Here is a 16,634-nt window from a genome sequence, read left to right as displayed (position 1 = left end):
ATGGCTCAAGGGAATGTGATAGATGTCAGAAGCAAGAAGCTTGGCAAAACTGGACCAAGACCCACTGAGTACACTGATGAATTTCTGCAGTCAGTCCCTTTGTACAAAAGGACAATTGAGAGAAGCTATGGAGCTGCTCTGAATATCTCACATGTTACCATTCACAAGTTGAAGAAAAAAGGAAGGCTGAGAACACATACAAGTACCAATCACCCAGCTCTGACATCCAACCACAAAATAGCAAGACTGAAATGGGTTTTAAGTCATCTGCTTCCTGCTGAGCAGAATGGTAACCCAAAGTTTGAAGACATGCAGGAAGTCATACACATAGATGAAAAGTGGTTCTACTTGAACCCAGAAACAAGAAGGTTTTACCTGCTGCCTAATGAACCAAACCCATATAGGTGCCAACAGTCCAAAAGATTCAAGGTTAAAGGAATGTTCATGGCAATCATTGGCAAGCCTATTTTTGACAGCCATGGACATGTGCTACATGATGGAAAGTATGGAATCTTTCCATTTGTTTATGAGAACATTGCAAAGAAAAAAAGTAAGAATAGAGAAGCAGGGGCTGTTGAAATTAAGGCAACTGAAAATGTAAATAAGGAGGCAATCAGGGCAATGCTTATCAACAATGTCATTCCAGCAATCAAAGAGAAATGGCCACCACATAAGCCAAAGGACATATGGATTCAGTGGGATAATGCCAGACCTCATCAGATTCCCAAGGATGAGGAATTCATTTCTGCATGTCAATCAGATGGGTTCAACATTCAGTTCATCTACCAGCCAGCATAGTCACCTGACTTGAATGTGCTAGACTTGGGGTTATTCAATGTCATACAGTCCATACAATACTAATCATTTCCAAAGAACTTGGGGGAACTCATAGATAAGGTGAAAGAGGCTTATAACTTGTTTAATCCAGTGTTGAACAATTACAGTTGGATAACACTACAATGTTGCATGGAAGAAATCCTCAGGCATCTAGGTGGGAATAATTTCACCCCACCACATAAAGGAAAGGAGAGGCTGGAAAGACTTGGCTTGCTGCCAGAACAACTAGAGGTGGAAGCAAATTTGGTTCAACAAGTTGTTAATTATCTCAACACTTTATTCATTTCAACTGGTGAAGGGAATGCAGAGGATGAAGACATGCAAGTTGATGCAGACTGACCACATCTCAGAAACACAAACAGAGTAACAGTGAGACTGCCACACATAACCAATGAAGAGCATTGAAGTAAATGGTAAAATAGTAGGTTGTCTTTTCCAAGTTTTTGGTTTTACCATTGTTTGACACTAATTGGTTATGTGTATTTTGTTAAACTCTAGGCCATATATTGTAAGGCAGTCTTAGCTAACTTCTTTTGAACATGTTAAACCTTTTGAACAAGTTAATGATATCAAGTATGGTTGTTTTATGTACATGTGCTTATTACATTATGTTGCCATTGTGATACACAAACACACACAAATATCAATCCATCAGAAGGTTATTCTCTATCACATTAATTGAATAAGTGGTTCCCTCAACAACAACTTACACTTGAAGTTGTTGAAGCAATTCCAACTTATCCATTTACTTGTGTCAAATGAGTCCCTTCATCATTTGGATGTCACACACAATTACATTCCATTAAGGGACTCATACATCAGCTAGGACCACAAAACTCATGAAGGGACTCATGTAGGGACACACATAGGTAGGCAAAAATAATGTTCTCTCTTAGCATAGTCATTGAGAACGACAGAAAAGGGACTCCAACAATAAGGGACTGAACTGCAGGAACATCTAACAACATTAACCACAGCCTATAAAATCATCATCATTCATCATTTCACAATTCCCAACAGCCATTGACACTAAAGGACAGACAGTAGCCAGAAAGACACAACCAATTACCACAACAGAAGTAGAACCCACACATTCAACTCCCACAACAGAAGTAGAACCCACAGAAGTAGACAACAGAAGCCAGACATAATAGCAAATCATATGCCCCAACTATATTATAAATAGCCATAGCTTACATAAATAGCCAAAGATTATCATAAAAAGCCACAGATTATCACAAATAGCCAAAGATCAACATAGACAACCAAATTTTATCATAAATAACCAAATCTTATCTGAAATTACCAACAATATCCAATTGAATCACAAGTCAGCAATAATTAAACAACCATTATCTGCAAACTTACAGCAAAAGCAAGACATAACAGCATACATATGCCAAAAGTATATCATAAATAGCCATAGCTTACATAAAAAGCCACAAATTATCATAAATAGCCAAAGATCATCATAAACAACCAAATGTAATCATAAATTACCAAATTTCATCTTAAATTACCAACAATGTCCAATTGAATCACAAGTCAGCAACAATAGCCAAGAAATTCCCAAAAAAATCACAAAAACCAGCCAATATTCTCACAAATTCACAAAAACCAGCCAATATTCTCAAAATAGCCAACAAATTCACAAAAAATCATAAATAGCCAACAAATTCACAAAACCCAGCCAATATTCTCACAACTAGGGCTGTGCACAGGTCTAGAACCGGACCGGACCGGACCGGGACCCTTTGGACCTGAAGACCGGTATTTGGAAATTTTGGGGACCGAGGACCGGACCTGAAAAAATCAGGTCTGGACCTGTCCGGACCTGAAAATTCAGGTCCGGTCCGGTTTTAAACCTGTTAGACCTGTTTCAGCAATCTTGTTGTTTTTACCTTTGAAAATATACAGTTACATAAAATCCAATAAGAAGGCTTTGGCATGCTGCTTATCTATATGACTATATGCATTTTGTAGAAAAAATCAAGCTTATTATATACTTTTATTCTTAGATGTACTATATTTAAATGCAAATATCAATGATAACTATACGTTAATACGTATTAGATACTTTGTATTATTTACTTAACCAACTGTCCAACTGAAGTCTTGATAGCAACTCAGCAAGTAAAAATAATTATTTCTTTTCTGAATTCACCATTAATGAGCAATTTCAAAGGTACTTTGTATATTTATCTTGCAAAATCGAAATGTAATAAGTAATTGAACATAGTACAGGTCGAACAATGAAGTTCAAAAAGCAGCGATTCGAGACATAGTTATAACTCGACTTTGAGAGTTCCGATGAAGAAGACGCGGCGGTACACGGTGAATCGATGGTGCTCAAACTCGCCGGAAAAAATGGAGTATGTGTGAGGGTGACTGTAAGATGTGACTGCGCTGGAGAGTGGGGACTAGGAGAGAAGGTTTATGAGTTTGAAAATGTTAGGGTAAGGTAATGGGTAAGTCAGTAAGTAATATGGAGTAGAAAATTCTCAAAATTTATATTAAATTTTTTTAATTATTATTAAAATCCGGGTTTCAGGTCCAGACCTGATTTTTCCGGGTTTAGACCGGACCGGACCTGAAACCCGGAATCCACTATTTTCTTAGACCGAAGACCGGACCGGAATCAGCAGGTCCGGTCCGGACTGATCCAGGTCCAGTCCGGTCCAGGTCCGAAATACGGTCTGGACCGATTTTTGCACAGCCCTACTCACAACAACAGCAAAAAAAATTCACATAATTCTTAATTTGAGAATAAGCAACAGAAATTAACACACATATCCAACGAATTACCAACAGTAGCCCAATAAATTTTAAAAACATGAAGCATCAAACATCAAACAGATCTAGAATGATGAGTAATTGTAAGCAATTAATTTAAACAATGAAGGGTCAGAAATGCGTTACGCTACGGCATTAGTTAGAGCCAAAGTTAGAAGGGTTGTATTCCCCCTCAACAGCATCATCGTCGTCCTCAAAGGAGCCAGATCTACCCCTTTTCTTGCCGAAAAAAGCATCGGCGGCCTTCTGAGGTACTAAGTTCTTATCTCCAGCCTCCTCTTCAACCCTTTCAGAATGTTTAACCGGAACAGGGGAGTCAGCATCTTCGTTCTTCACAACATCAGCAACAGTTCCTTTTATAGTCGAACCAACCTTGGTTTTGCCCAGATCTGGCACATTCGAGTCCTCACCGTCTTCATCGGAAGGTAGAGGTTCAAGCTTCGCACCACCACCGAACTTTCGTTTCTTCTCCATGTATATTTCTGTTCGAACCAACTTCATCTTCCCAGTTCGACGCTGACATTTGTAGGTCGCAATAATATCATGATTAGGTTTGTTCTCGTTTGAGGGATTCATTTTTGGTAAATTGATGAAATAATAGAGTAGATCTGAACACAAGGAAATTAGGGTTTGGAAAAACAGGAGAGAGAGAGAGGTTTACCAGATTATAAGAGGAGGAGAGAGAGAGAGAGACGAAATCTGGAACGTTTTCCAGATTTAAAGGCTTCAACAGCCATATTAATGGAATTGGTTGAAGGTGTATTGATGAGGGTAGGTGAGGAGACGAGTGCTCTGATGAATTGATGAGAGTAGGGATGTAGATCTTTAATTTTGGTGGGAGTCATTAGATTAGATATGTAGATAAGAGAGATAATTAATTAGTATAAGAAAGAAAGTTAGGAATTAATCAGTTTTTAATAAGGGCAGATTGGTCATTTTGTCAACCAAAAAGCTACCAAAAAAGGAAAAAAATAAAATTGTTGTAAATAATAGTTAGCACCCATTTTGAGTAAATGTTGCAAATAACTGTTAACGGAGGTAGTATTTTTTTTTACCCTGTGAGCTTTTTCTTTCCCTCCATTGAAAGGTTTTCTGAATCTTCCGTTGAAGCGGCTTTTGCGCTTTCTCTTCACTCTAGTCTCCATCATTGAAACGGCTTCTGAGGTAAGATATTGCAATTTTATTATCGAATATCAATTTCACATAATCGTTAATTTTATTGACAATTTAGGGTTCTTAACTGAAATATTGGTTATGATTAAATACGGTTGTTAAAATATTGCAATTCAGAATTTTTATAGTTTGTTTTTAAATTTAGGGTTCTTTGAAATAGATGTTATAATTAAATACTCATGATTCTGGTTTCTATATTTTTGATAGTTTGGTTTATATAACCCTTTACTTTGACAATCTGACCAATATAATTTTGAGGTAATATTTGTGTTAATCTATCGGATATTAATTTCACAATCTAGATTTAAGTCGTCAGTATACTCAATTTAGGGATCTTGATAGAATTATTGATTGTAATTAATTATGATTAGTGTTTTGATTATATATTTGTAATGTTGTTTAGATGGGTGATTATTGGTGTATGTTGCCAAAGGATATCCTTGGTATAATTGCATTGAAATTGGAAACAATTGAGGACTTGGTTTATTTCTCTGCGGTATGTCATTCATGGAATCATGCCTTCAATATGGTTAAACTCGAGTGGAGTCGTGTTGATAAACCAACAACACCTTGGCTGTTACTAGGTGAGCCTACTAATAATAATAATGATGGTCGTAGGAAAATCTTAAGTTTTGGAAGAAATAATAAGTGTTATGAATTAAGTCTCCCAGAGACTTTTGGGGCGCGATGTTGGGGTACTCCATATGGCTTTATCTTGATGCTACACCTTAACAAGAAGATCGAGTTATTTAATCCAATCACCAAAGCTCGACTAAACCTCCCATCCCTACAAACGTTGCCAATCGATCCAGAAGATGATATTTTTAATGATCAAATATACTCTGATATTGAAAGGAAAAAATTGTGTGTACGCAAGTTCATTGTCTTAAAAATGCCTCAAACTGATGAGTTTGTTGTAATGGCGATCCATTGGAGGCATGACAATCTAGCATTTGCTCGCCTTGGAGACCAAACATGGACACCAATACACACATCTTGCGGTAAATATTATCAAGTAATTGATGTGTGTTTTTGGGACGGAGTATTACTCATTTTATATCAAGACGGAACACTTACTTATTGTGATATCACGAAATCTGAGTTTACGGCCAAGCTTTATTTATCAGTTCCTTGCGATGTTTTTAGATATGTTGTAGGCTTTATTGGAGATATGTATATGGTGGTGATTGATGGTCATTTGCATGTAGTCTCTCGACCGAAGATTGACCTTGAGCATGCTGATGGTCGTGTGAGCTATCGTACGTGTGATATTCTAGTATACAAGCTTGACGTTGAGAATAAATTGTGGGAAAAAGTTAAGAATTTGAGAGATGTTTAATTTTTTGTCGGTAATAACACATCAATGTTTGCTAATACATCAAATGCTCAACGAAATGCTGTTTATTTTACCGATGATACGAATGCATATTGGAAGGATAAATGTGAGAAATTTCGTGGACATGATATGGGTGTGTATGATATGGCATCTCTGTGTTTTAAAAAATTTTACCAAGGTGACGATGCACTTTGCGAGAATACATCTCCTACATGGTTTATACCCAAATTTTAGATTTTTTTTTTTTTTTTTTTTTTTTTTTTTTTTTTTTTCCTTTTGGGTTAAAGCCCCTCTCCTTCAAAAAAACAAAAAAAATAAAAAAAATATTATTTGTTTTTTATTTCTTTGAACATTTTTGCTTATAGAGAAGCTTATCTAGTAATAAAGGGGATATGCTATTATCCTTATAGTAGTTTTGTATGAAACTTTGAGTTAATCTGCACTAAATTTCAATTTGAATATTTATGAATTTTCTTAATAAAGTCTATATATTTTTTAGATTTTTCTTATTAAGGTATAGCATTTCTATTATGCCAAGTTTAATTTGGTTTATAATGTTTTATGCTGCTTGTATTCTGATTGATTTCAATTTGAATATTTATGACCTTTAATAATAAGGTTTCTTTTCGACTAGGTCAAGCTTAACTTGGTTTAAATGTATGCATGTAGCAATCTTTTGAATTTAATTTTTTGCCCAAATTTTGTTTATAATCTTTATTATAATCTATAATGTTAATTTGAATTTACACATCAAAGCTGTTATTTGAAATTGTAATTTAAAGTTGTAATCTCAAATTTTATTTAAAATTGAAATTGAAACTTAGATTTTGAAATATATTATCTATTTGCAATCCCTCATTTGTTCTAAACTCAGGTTCATCTCAACTAATATTGGCAAATGTCTATGTATTCTCTTTTTAGCTTGAAAGTCTTTTCAACTGTATCTACATGTGAAGAAGAGTCTTTTAGTAATTTTTTGGTTTTGAGTATTCACACGCACACACACAAAAGCCTTTGACACCTAGGATAAATGAAAGAAGAAAATGTTCAGCTGTTCTTATGTGTTTCCGCCCCCCCCCCCCCCCCCCCCCCCCCCCCGGAAAATGGACAAATTCCTTTTCTTAGGAACACATACCGCTTTCGTCACTCCAAAAAGGATAATGGTAACCCCACCATTAACCACTTCATTTATAGTGTCCCGACTCCCAACTTTTAACCATTCTGTGTAGGCGTACTTATGATATTGATCTATTACTTTACATTTTGAATTGAACTGAAAGATTTAGTATTTTTTGGGTTTGGATTATAATTCACCAAATCAAAATGCTAAATGAAACTGTGTGTACATGTTTATGATTTTTAAGAAGCTGAGCCATACCATCATTGCTTTCAGATCAACGGCCTAATGTAAATGACCTTTTAACTGTAAGGGTAAGGTTATAAACCAGAGTCAGAGGATCTATGAGTTGGCATGTTAGGACGTGTAAGAGTGCGCTAGAAAGAGAGGAATAAAACTATGATCGATCTCTTTTATTTTGAAATCTAATATCAATCTTTGAATATTGTACTAGCAGTGTTTAAATTTCAGGTTGTTCTTCCTTCTGCTGATGAGGTGTTGGGAGCTCCAGCAAGTGCAGCGGCGGGACAAGTAGTTGGAACTGTTGTTTGACTTGTTTCACCTGTTGTTGCCATCACATATATAGGAGCTGAGGAATCGCAGGGTCAGTGTGAAAGTGAGTCAATCAATTGATATGAACTTTTAACAAGGTTAGAATGAGCATATCATGGCAGATGATTTGAGTCGAATCAGCTCTAACTTAATGATATATAATTAAATATAATGTAATATATATATGATATATCATATTAATAGTATCATTATACTCTTGTTAGAGTGAGCAATCAGGGCAGATGATTTGGGCAAAAAGCTGTCATTTTTTTGCTCTCGTAATACATATTTTTACTTACAAAATGAGAGGGAGTTAAAGCAGGATAGGAGAAAAGAATCCAATCGAGAATCTGCTAGAAGATCAAGGTTGAAGGAAACAGGTAATGTGACACAGTCACTTGATTTAGATAAAACAAAAACCCAACTGTGAAAATCACTTTGTTTTCTTCTTGCCTTTGCATATTATATATTTATATTACAGGTTGTGGAACTTGCCAGAAGAGTAGAATCTCTCAATGCTGAAAACTTGGCACTAAAGTCAGAAATCAATCAGCTGGTGGAGAAGTTCAGAAACTCCGTCTTGTAAATGCTGCCTTAACGGTATAATCAAATAACATCGACTCATCTTCACCCCTTAATCTTATCCTGCAATACTTCTCCCTGCACTAGGAACTTCTACCTGCATTAATTTTGACTGTTTGGTGGATTGTCTAAAGTGAGGTTGAAATGTACTGGTTTTTTTTAGTGCAACTATGAATTTTAGTTACTGGTGAGCTACAAACAGACCAGAGTGGCCTGTTCTGTTGGAACTCTGTATAGTTCTAACAGGTTTGCTTCAATAAGATTAGAATTTGTATTTGTTATATAGAGTAAAAGATCACTAATTTTGTTATTTTATTTGTTTACATTTTTTCATGAGAAATTCATGAGTTTGTTATTTTGTATGCTCAATATTTTGTTAAATACGATGTAATACTCTCTCTCTCTCCCACCTTTCCTTTCTTATTATTTTGCAAAATTTATAAGTTAATCTCTCTCTCCCACCTATCCTATGATTGGAAGCTGTTAAGTTGTTATTTCTACTATATGTAATTAGATTTTTGGCTGCAGGCATAAAGTCATCTCATATATGAAAGCTTTCTCAAAATCTGTCATACACTCTCAGTTATTGAAGTGGGTTTCTACACAAATTGTTATGGCAGAGTATGCAAATAAAAATATTTCAACTCCAGCAGCTTTTATGGGTGAGTGATTCCAGCATTTGGCCGTCCTAATTGTTTTTTTTTCCTCCTTTGTTTTTTTCCACAAGGGTTCAAGTGCTTCTTCTCTTCTATCTTCTGCTTTTGTGATGATAATGTTGAACTTGTTATTAAGGCCATCATGCTCTTTGCAGATACTTTGAAACATATTTACGCGAGTGCTGGCTTTTTAGCCATTCTGAATTTCTAGATCTCTTACGTTGTAGCCTAATACTCCCTCTGTCCCAAAATGTAGACATATGGGTAGGTCAAGATTTTAGTTTTAAAAAGATGTAATTTGATTGTGGGGACATCTCAAATTGGAAGATGTTAATAGTGGTACAGGAGTTGCTTAAATAGAGCTATATATGCTTCTCTTGAATATGCGAATATTTGATTGTGGACTGTCTTATTTCAGAATGGCTTGTACAACTACTAGCCAAACTTCAAAGGGCTTCTTCAATAACAAATTCTCAATGCTTCTTGAAAAAGCTAAGAATTACGTATCTGAGATGAAAACTGCACTTCTATACTTGGCTTTAGATGGTAATAACAATATCTGCACCGACCAAAAAAGTTGGAGAAAATGGAGGAGCTGATGAGGATTTTGAGATGATCGAATCTACGGAGGGTGCTAAAACTGGCTGCAATACGACCTTAACAGCCAATGACGAATGCAGAAAGCGTGAAGGAGAAAAGGATGAAGGCGGCATACGAGTGAAACTTCTTAAATACCAAATGCATGACAGTCCAATCATGAGTTTCTCACCTTTCGAGAATGAAATTGGTTTGATCAGAAGGACCTACTAGGCAGATAACTTTTTCATATCCAACAATCAGACTCTTATGGGTTATGTTGATTGTATAATTCTGGTTGCCTGCGATCTTGTAGAGTAGAAGAGTTGGAATCTGCCAGAGGCAAGAAAATTTACTGTATCGGCCAAAGTTTGTATCGGTCTGTAATTGTATTTCTCTGAAACACACTAATGAGATTGGTTATTGTATTCTGGTAGCATAATATGTACAGTATATGTACATAAGAAGTATTAAATTATGTCAAAAATACTACTATTTACCTTAAATTATGTCAAAAAAAAATACTACACAGTCACAGAGTCTTGAATTGTGTTGCTTAAAAAAGTCGTTTTTAGATGTACTGTTTTTCCAAATCGTATGTGTCACATAATCTCGCAATTTCGTCGATGGAATTTTTGGTCTCTTTCCTTTTCCCAATTCCTCAACATTACTCCCCTGATCACGCTCAAAATCAGACCTAGCACTATGTTGCTGCTGGCTGCTCACGCCACCTTCACCTAGCTGCTGCTGCTGTACAGTCACGTGCTGCTACTGGGTGCTCACGCCAGCCCCCTCTGCAGTCAGGTTGCGGTTTCCTTCTGCTTGCCGCAGCCAGGTTGCAGAGCTTCCTGCTTGGTGTGTCTCACCTACATGGCTACATGTAACCACTCTTCATCACTAAAATAATCCTCCGCCATGGGCACCTGACTTTTCGTAGGTGGCACTACATTCACCGGAGTAGTAAACGGAAAAATGTTCATAATAAATCTTACATCTCGGGATACAAAGATTCTTCGGTTTCTAAATCAATAACTCTCCAACCTTTCTTCCCAAATGCATACCCCGAAAACACACACTTTCTACTCCGACTAACAAATTTATCTCCCCTTACTCCTTTGATTATGAGCATAACATAAACAACCAATGACACGAATATAATCAAATTACGGAGGTTTATTGAACAAAATTTCAAACGGTGTTTCACTTCCAAGCAAAGGTGTCGGGGTTCTATTTATCAAATGACAAGTCGATAAAACGCATTCCCCCAAAATTTCAATGGCAAATTTCCTTAGAATCTCAATGCCCTAGCCACATTTAATATATGTTGATGTTTCCTCTCGACTCTCCCATCTTGTTGTGGTGTGCCTACACACGATGTCTCAAAAATCATGTCATTTTTAACAAAATAATCTCGCAAGGAATTAAACTTCGTTCCATTATCACTACTATCAGTTTAATTACTTGATCAAATTGACGTTTAATTATAAATTTTAAGAACACTTTTTCAACATCAGCTTTATTTTGCAATAAATAAATTCAAACTCCTCTAAAGTAATCATCAACTATTGTTAAAAAATAATGGCCCCACAAGGGGAAGATGTTTTATATGAACCCCACAAATCTATATGAACGAGTTCGAATATACGACTAGCTTTATTTTCACTAAGGCCCCATTTGGTTTGATGTAAAATGTTTTCATGGAAAATGATTTTTCCATTTTCCATTGTTTGGTTCGTGGAGGAGTGTAAAACAATTTTCCCATGGGTGGAAAAGTCCATCTTTAATAATGGAAAACATTTTCCTTCACAAAATAAAGGAAGCCACATTTTCCTCTTTCCTCCTTGCCTCCTTCTTAACTTCCTCTCATTTATCGTTACATTTCCACTTCTATTTTTTATTTTTCTTAAACTTTTCTTGTATGCAACCAAACAAAGAAAAACTAATTTGCAATTGTGTTTTTCCTTGAAAATGTATTTTCCATGAAAACTAAATTTCCGTTGAAAATGTTCTACATTAAACTAAAAGGGGCCTTAATGGAAAACTATATCTAGATTGTTTAGCACTAGGACAAACATTACATGCAATATTTTGCATTTTGTTTTAACTTCGTATATACGTTATACTAGTATCATGTTCTAATTGTTATCCTATTCCTGTGGACCCCAATTTGCTAGTCTCTTTGGTCAGTCAAATTCACTCCCTGATTATAACCAAAAAGAGACACATACAAATGATACAAATACACTCCGATGATTAATCTAATTGTCCTAGTTTTTTTTTTTTTGAAACAATTGTCCCAGACTCCCAGTAATTTTATACTAATTTATTAACTATTACTAAAACAGAAATCTGCTGACATCATCCTCTCTCTCAAATGTATATGTGTCACTTTCTCATGAAAAATTTTCCTGCCAAATGCGATGTCACATATATTTTTTTTTGTTTTTTTTTTTCTTTGAGGAATTGGTTATTTTTTATTTTTAATCATTTTCATTTCAATCTTTTGACTGTGTCATTAAATAAATAATAAATAAATAAATATATTTTAATAAATAAATAAATATATAAATAAATAAATATATTTTAATCATTTTCATTTCAATCTTTTTTGGTTGGAATAAATAAATTGATATCTAGAAATTGGCTTTTATTTTTATATTTTGTTACTCACGTAATTACTGATGATAGCTGCATATCTTTTATGATTTAACTTATAAGTATATACGAGAAAATAAATAATAGAAATAAGTTATTTCATTTCAATAACTTTTGTAATCCGTACATCGCACGGGTTTAATCTAGTTACTTATAAATTACTCCTTTTTTTTCTTTTTTCTTTTTTTTTTGAGGGATTTTTTTTATATCTTTTTTTTTATACTCCCTCCGTTCCACAATGATGTTCCTGTTTGGAATCTTTGACTTTTAAAAAATAAGAGAGAATCTTCTAAATTTCTCTAAATTTATAAGAGTGTAGCCAATGGTTGCACATTTTGGGTGGGCATGAACAAAAAGAAAAATAAATAAAGCTTAAAAAATGAAAAAATTGTTCCTTTGGTGAGAAATGGTTCATGACCAGGTCATGGCCATGACCATTTGTTGAGTGTGGGCATTCAGTGGTATTTCGCCACTTGTCCAACAAAGAGAGGTGGTTTAAATTTTTTTTTTTTTAATTGATGGGGTCTCACGTGAGAAATGGAAGGAAAGGAGAATCAATGCCCACAAAATTGAAGGGCAACCAATGTGAGTGTATGGGCATGGGAGTTGGGCATAAATGAGGTGGAAGATAAAGAAAGTAATAAAAAATATGATGACCACTTTTAGCTTGGGCATCCATTGGCTATGCTCTAAGAATAAATATAGTCACGTGGAATCTAATTTGATTCGTCTTGATGAGTACATTATTATACTCCTCCATCCCTAAAACTTTGATCCCTTTGGCCTAATTTTAGAATGAAATTAATTTTGCAATCATATTGTTGTTAAAGTATACGCATATAAGTTCACAATTAAAATTTTAGAATTTATGAACATGAATAACACTTTTTAATACAATGTTATCATCATAAGATGTCATTGGAGCGGTGTTTAGTAAATTTTAATTTTAATGAATATAAGGTTATGGGTTCAAATATTAATGCTAATAAATTATAAATTTTTATGAGAAAACATTGATATATGATTATTAATATTAGGTGACATGACAATACGTGGCGAAGTGGCAAGATTACAATCCTTGCCATTGAGTTTTAATATATATATTGATTGATATTGATATTGATATTGATGATGATTATTTAGGGAGATGTTAAGATAAATAGTTTATTGTATATTTTTTTTATGGTAAATTGTAATATTTAAGCTTTGTTTTAAAAATGGTAAATGTAGTGTAAGAGTAAAGAGGTTATTTTGGCGAAAAGTAAATGATGTAAATGACGCATAACGTGTGTGTCATCTAATGTACGAGCATAATAACCAACATAAATATTCAAGAAAAAATTGAAATTAATAATCTCACCTTTACGTGATTACTCAAAATAATCTCACATTTGAATAATTCATAAATAATCTCACCTTTTACCTCATCTTCTCAAAATAGGCTTTTTAACCTACAACCTATTTAGCCTGTTATATTTTTATTATTTTTCCATTGAATCTCTCTCCTCCCCTTACAACCCACTTTCCTCTCCATTACCACCACCTTACTTACCACTGTTCCCGCTAGCCACCATCCTAACCTCACCATAACAATCAACAACATAATTCTATCAGCAAGGTTAATGATTTATAGGATAATTGCATTGTTTTTGGTTCGGGTCTCTGAGTGAATTTGCAATTAAGTTAAATTTAGGTTGCTAAATAACTAACTAATTATATAAAGATGTTTGGGTTTTCCCCCTCTTTTGCATCCAAAAAAAAAAAAAAAAAGAAAACTAATTAGATAAAGATCAATAATAAAAAATATAAATAACAAAAATTCACCATAAATCAGCTTCTTTTGAGCTGCAGTTCTAGGACCGGTCAATCCGTTAATTCCCTTCTCATCAGTTCCCCTTCTTGTATTTTCCAATCATATTATTAACTAATCTTCAGTAATTAGAAGATAATTAATCATTAAATAATTTCATGAATAATAAAGAAAATCAGTTATCGTTAAGTAATTAGATGTAAAAAAAATTAAATCAATTTAAGCTTCAGGAAAGAACGAAAATCAAAGAAAAAGAAAAAAAAAAGTCAATGTTGCACATCTAAAGATCAAATGCTAATAATAGTTAACAACTTTACAAGATTTAATCAAGTAATTTAATAAGTTTATGAACAATAATTAAGATCAAAATTAAGAATGAAAAGAGTTGTTGGGGAAGGTGGACACTGGACAACAATAATTATCGTCTGTCGTATTATTTAACTAAGATGTACTGTTATTTAAAAAACAAAAAAAAAAAAAAAAAAAACTAAATGTAATTTAACATAATTCATAATATTACAAGTACTACCTTCGTTTCATGTTAGTTGCAACTTTGGGGTATTATTTGTTAGATATAAAATATTCCAAAGTTGCAACTATTATGAAACGGAGGTAGTACTAAATTTGAGAGCAATTCATGGTCAATGCAAATTATGACCTTCAAAACGAGATTGATTCAAAGGAAGCAATTAATATCAATAATTCAATAATAAAAAAAATATCTATACCTCACAAATCTGATTTAGGACCTCCTCTCTCGTTTTCCCTTCCTCATTGCTCTCATAAAGCCTCAAATCAATCAAAACCTGCAAAGTCAACAAAAAGTAAAAATAAGATGCAAGAAATTTGACTCTCTCTCTCTCTCTCTAAGCTTTCTCTGCTATGGAGAGGAAGAAGAAAAGGAAGCAAAGCTCGAAGGAAGAGGATTGCAGTGAAGATTGCTAAGAGCTTAGATCATTCGAATTATGCAGGAGGACAGAAGACGAAATCTCGAGGAGATATAGGTCAAATTCCGCCATTGGAGTATAATCTTGAAGATGAATTGGACTGATGCATGCTTTCACCTGAGAAATTATTAGAGGAATTGAACACTAAATCGCGTGAAAAATCGAAGCTATTAGAGTGGATGACTCAACTCAAAGCTAGCGAAAGTGGTTTTGTGGGTTAAAAAAATAGAGCACCGTCTTCGCAATTGCAGGTGCCTTTAAATCCTCTTATAATTGTATAGTGATGCTCGGTCAATCACATGGATAAGCATGAATGATGCATGATCGAACTATAGACCTACTTTGAAGTTCAAGTATAGAGCTTCCCGATACATTAGTGGATTCCTTTGACATGAGTGGAACATTGATTCCATTCAATGGTTGATTTAATTGTGGTACATTCAAACGTCTTCCCGTAACTGGAGATTATAAAGGGTGTTTCTTGGTTACTTCAAAATTTGAGTGGGAGCCTTGGTTGCCACAAGATTGAATTGAGTTTACCTATTTAATTAGGAATGTGTCTTGGCCCCTTGAAGAGGAAAAATTCAGAAAATGCATGGGCGTGCTCAAATGGATTACATAGTAATCATTTGTTTTGTAATTCTAACTCAGTTTTCAAGAAAAGATTTGTAGATTAATATGATCACTGCATGAGATGCAATCATATTATCAAATCGACACACATTAACTTAAGGAATTTGAATATTGCGTACTTGTCTCAGATAAGTGGGAGATTGAAGGAATTATGTCTTCGATAAGTGCAATTACTAGATATATCAATGATCACTATTATGGAGATAATAAGTTCGTTCTTTTTGGTCGTCATTGTCTGTTGCTAGACATGATAAATGATCTTTGGGCTAGTCAAATAGTCCAAAGCCTACTAGAATGGATCCTATGTGGTTACACAACAAGGGTATTGGGTTAAACAAGTAAGAGGCCCATTAATGAGCCTCATGAGGATATGATAGATCATGAATGATGTTGGGCTAGAGTAGTTATATTAGAGTTAGGAATTTGGGCTTGACATGGACTCTTATTTCTAGATATGATCTATAAATAAAGTCCATGACTAAGGATTGATTTAAGTCACAATTAACAATCAGTAAATTGTGAAACAAGACAACCGATTTCCAAAAACCCTAAGCTCTCTCTCTCTCTCTCCTCACGTACGCACGCCCTCCCCCCTTCTCACCGTCCTTAGTCTCGGCCACCACTCTTGGTGGCGCGTGGTGCTCGTGGTGGTGGTTCTTGGTTGGTTCGGTCATCTCCTCTCTGTAGACGGTTGGTTGAAAGGATTCAATCACAACTAACTAGCACTAGTGGAGGTTTAATCTGTGCCCATGGACCAAGTAGATAAATCACGCTTGAAGTTCTTTATCTCCCTTTGTTCTTGTTCAATTGCACGTGGAATCACGCTTCAAAGGTATAGTTACTTGTTTTTTATGTGTTATGCAATGATCTTGGTTATTACATGCTTATGAATATGATTCATGCAATTCCGCTTAGAGTATCTAAAGTCCTACAATTTGTACAGCTATGTATGCATTTTTTTGAGAAT

At 34.6% G+C, this 16,634-nt stretch overlaps 1 protein-coding gene and 1 long non-coding RNA gene across 3 annotated transcripts; both read left to right on the top strand.

The window, feature by feature from the left end:
• On the top strand, positions 1 to 1,176 carry LOC145591778 (uncharacterized). The gene is made up of 2 exons (XM_081648277.1): positions 1 to 764; positions 945 to 1,176. The coding sequence occupies exons 1-2, from the start codon at positions 1 to 3 to the stop codon at positions 1,174 to 1,176; spliced, it is 996 nt and encodes a 331-aa protein (XP_081504403.1).
• A 3,484-nt stretch (positions 1,177 to 4,660) lies between these two features.
• LOC145593042 (uncharacterized) lies at positions 4,661 to 10,013 on the top strand. 2 transcript variants are annotated; one of them, XR_014102526.1, is made up of 6 exons: positions 4,661 to 4,794; positions 7,714 to 7,906; positions 8,033 to 8,188; positions 8,290 to 8,408; positions 8,919 to 9,052; positions 9,465 to 10,013. It is a non-coding gene; the product is annotated as an uncharacterized LOC145593042 (long non-coding RNA). The 2 variants fall into 2 exon arrangements; XR_014102525.1 differs by having other exon boundaries at positions 7,714 to 8,188.
• The last annotated feature ends 6,621 nt before the right edge of the window (positions 10,014 to 16,634 follow it).

This window comes from Chenopodium album, chromosome 18, assembly GCF_948465745.1.
Source record: "Chenopodium album chromosome 18, dcCheAlbu1.1, whole genome shotgun sequence".
In the NCBI taxonomy this organism is placed as follows: domain Eukaryota; kingdom Viridiplantae; phylum Streptophyta; class Magnoliopsida; order Caryophyllales; family Amaranthaceae; genus Chenopodium; species Chenopodium album.
Note: the sequence above shows the minus strand (reverse complement) of the source record. Positions and strands in the feature narration are given on the sequence as shown.

What these genes read in the sequence shown, in the direction of transcription:
- LOC145591778 (XM_081648277.1), top strand. Translation starts at nt 1, where the DNA reads ATGGCTCAAGGGAATGTGATAGATGTCAGAAGCAAGAAGCTTGGCAAA. An exon ending in TCTGCATGTCAATCAGATGG is followed by an intron (nt 765 to 944) that starts GTTCAACATTCA and finishes GAACAATTACAG; the next exon opens with TTGGATAACACTACAATGTT.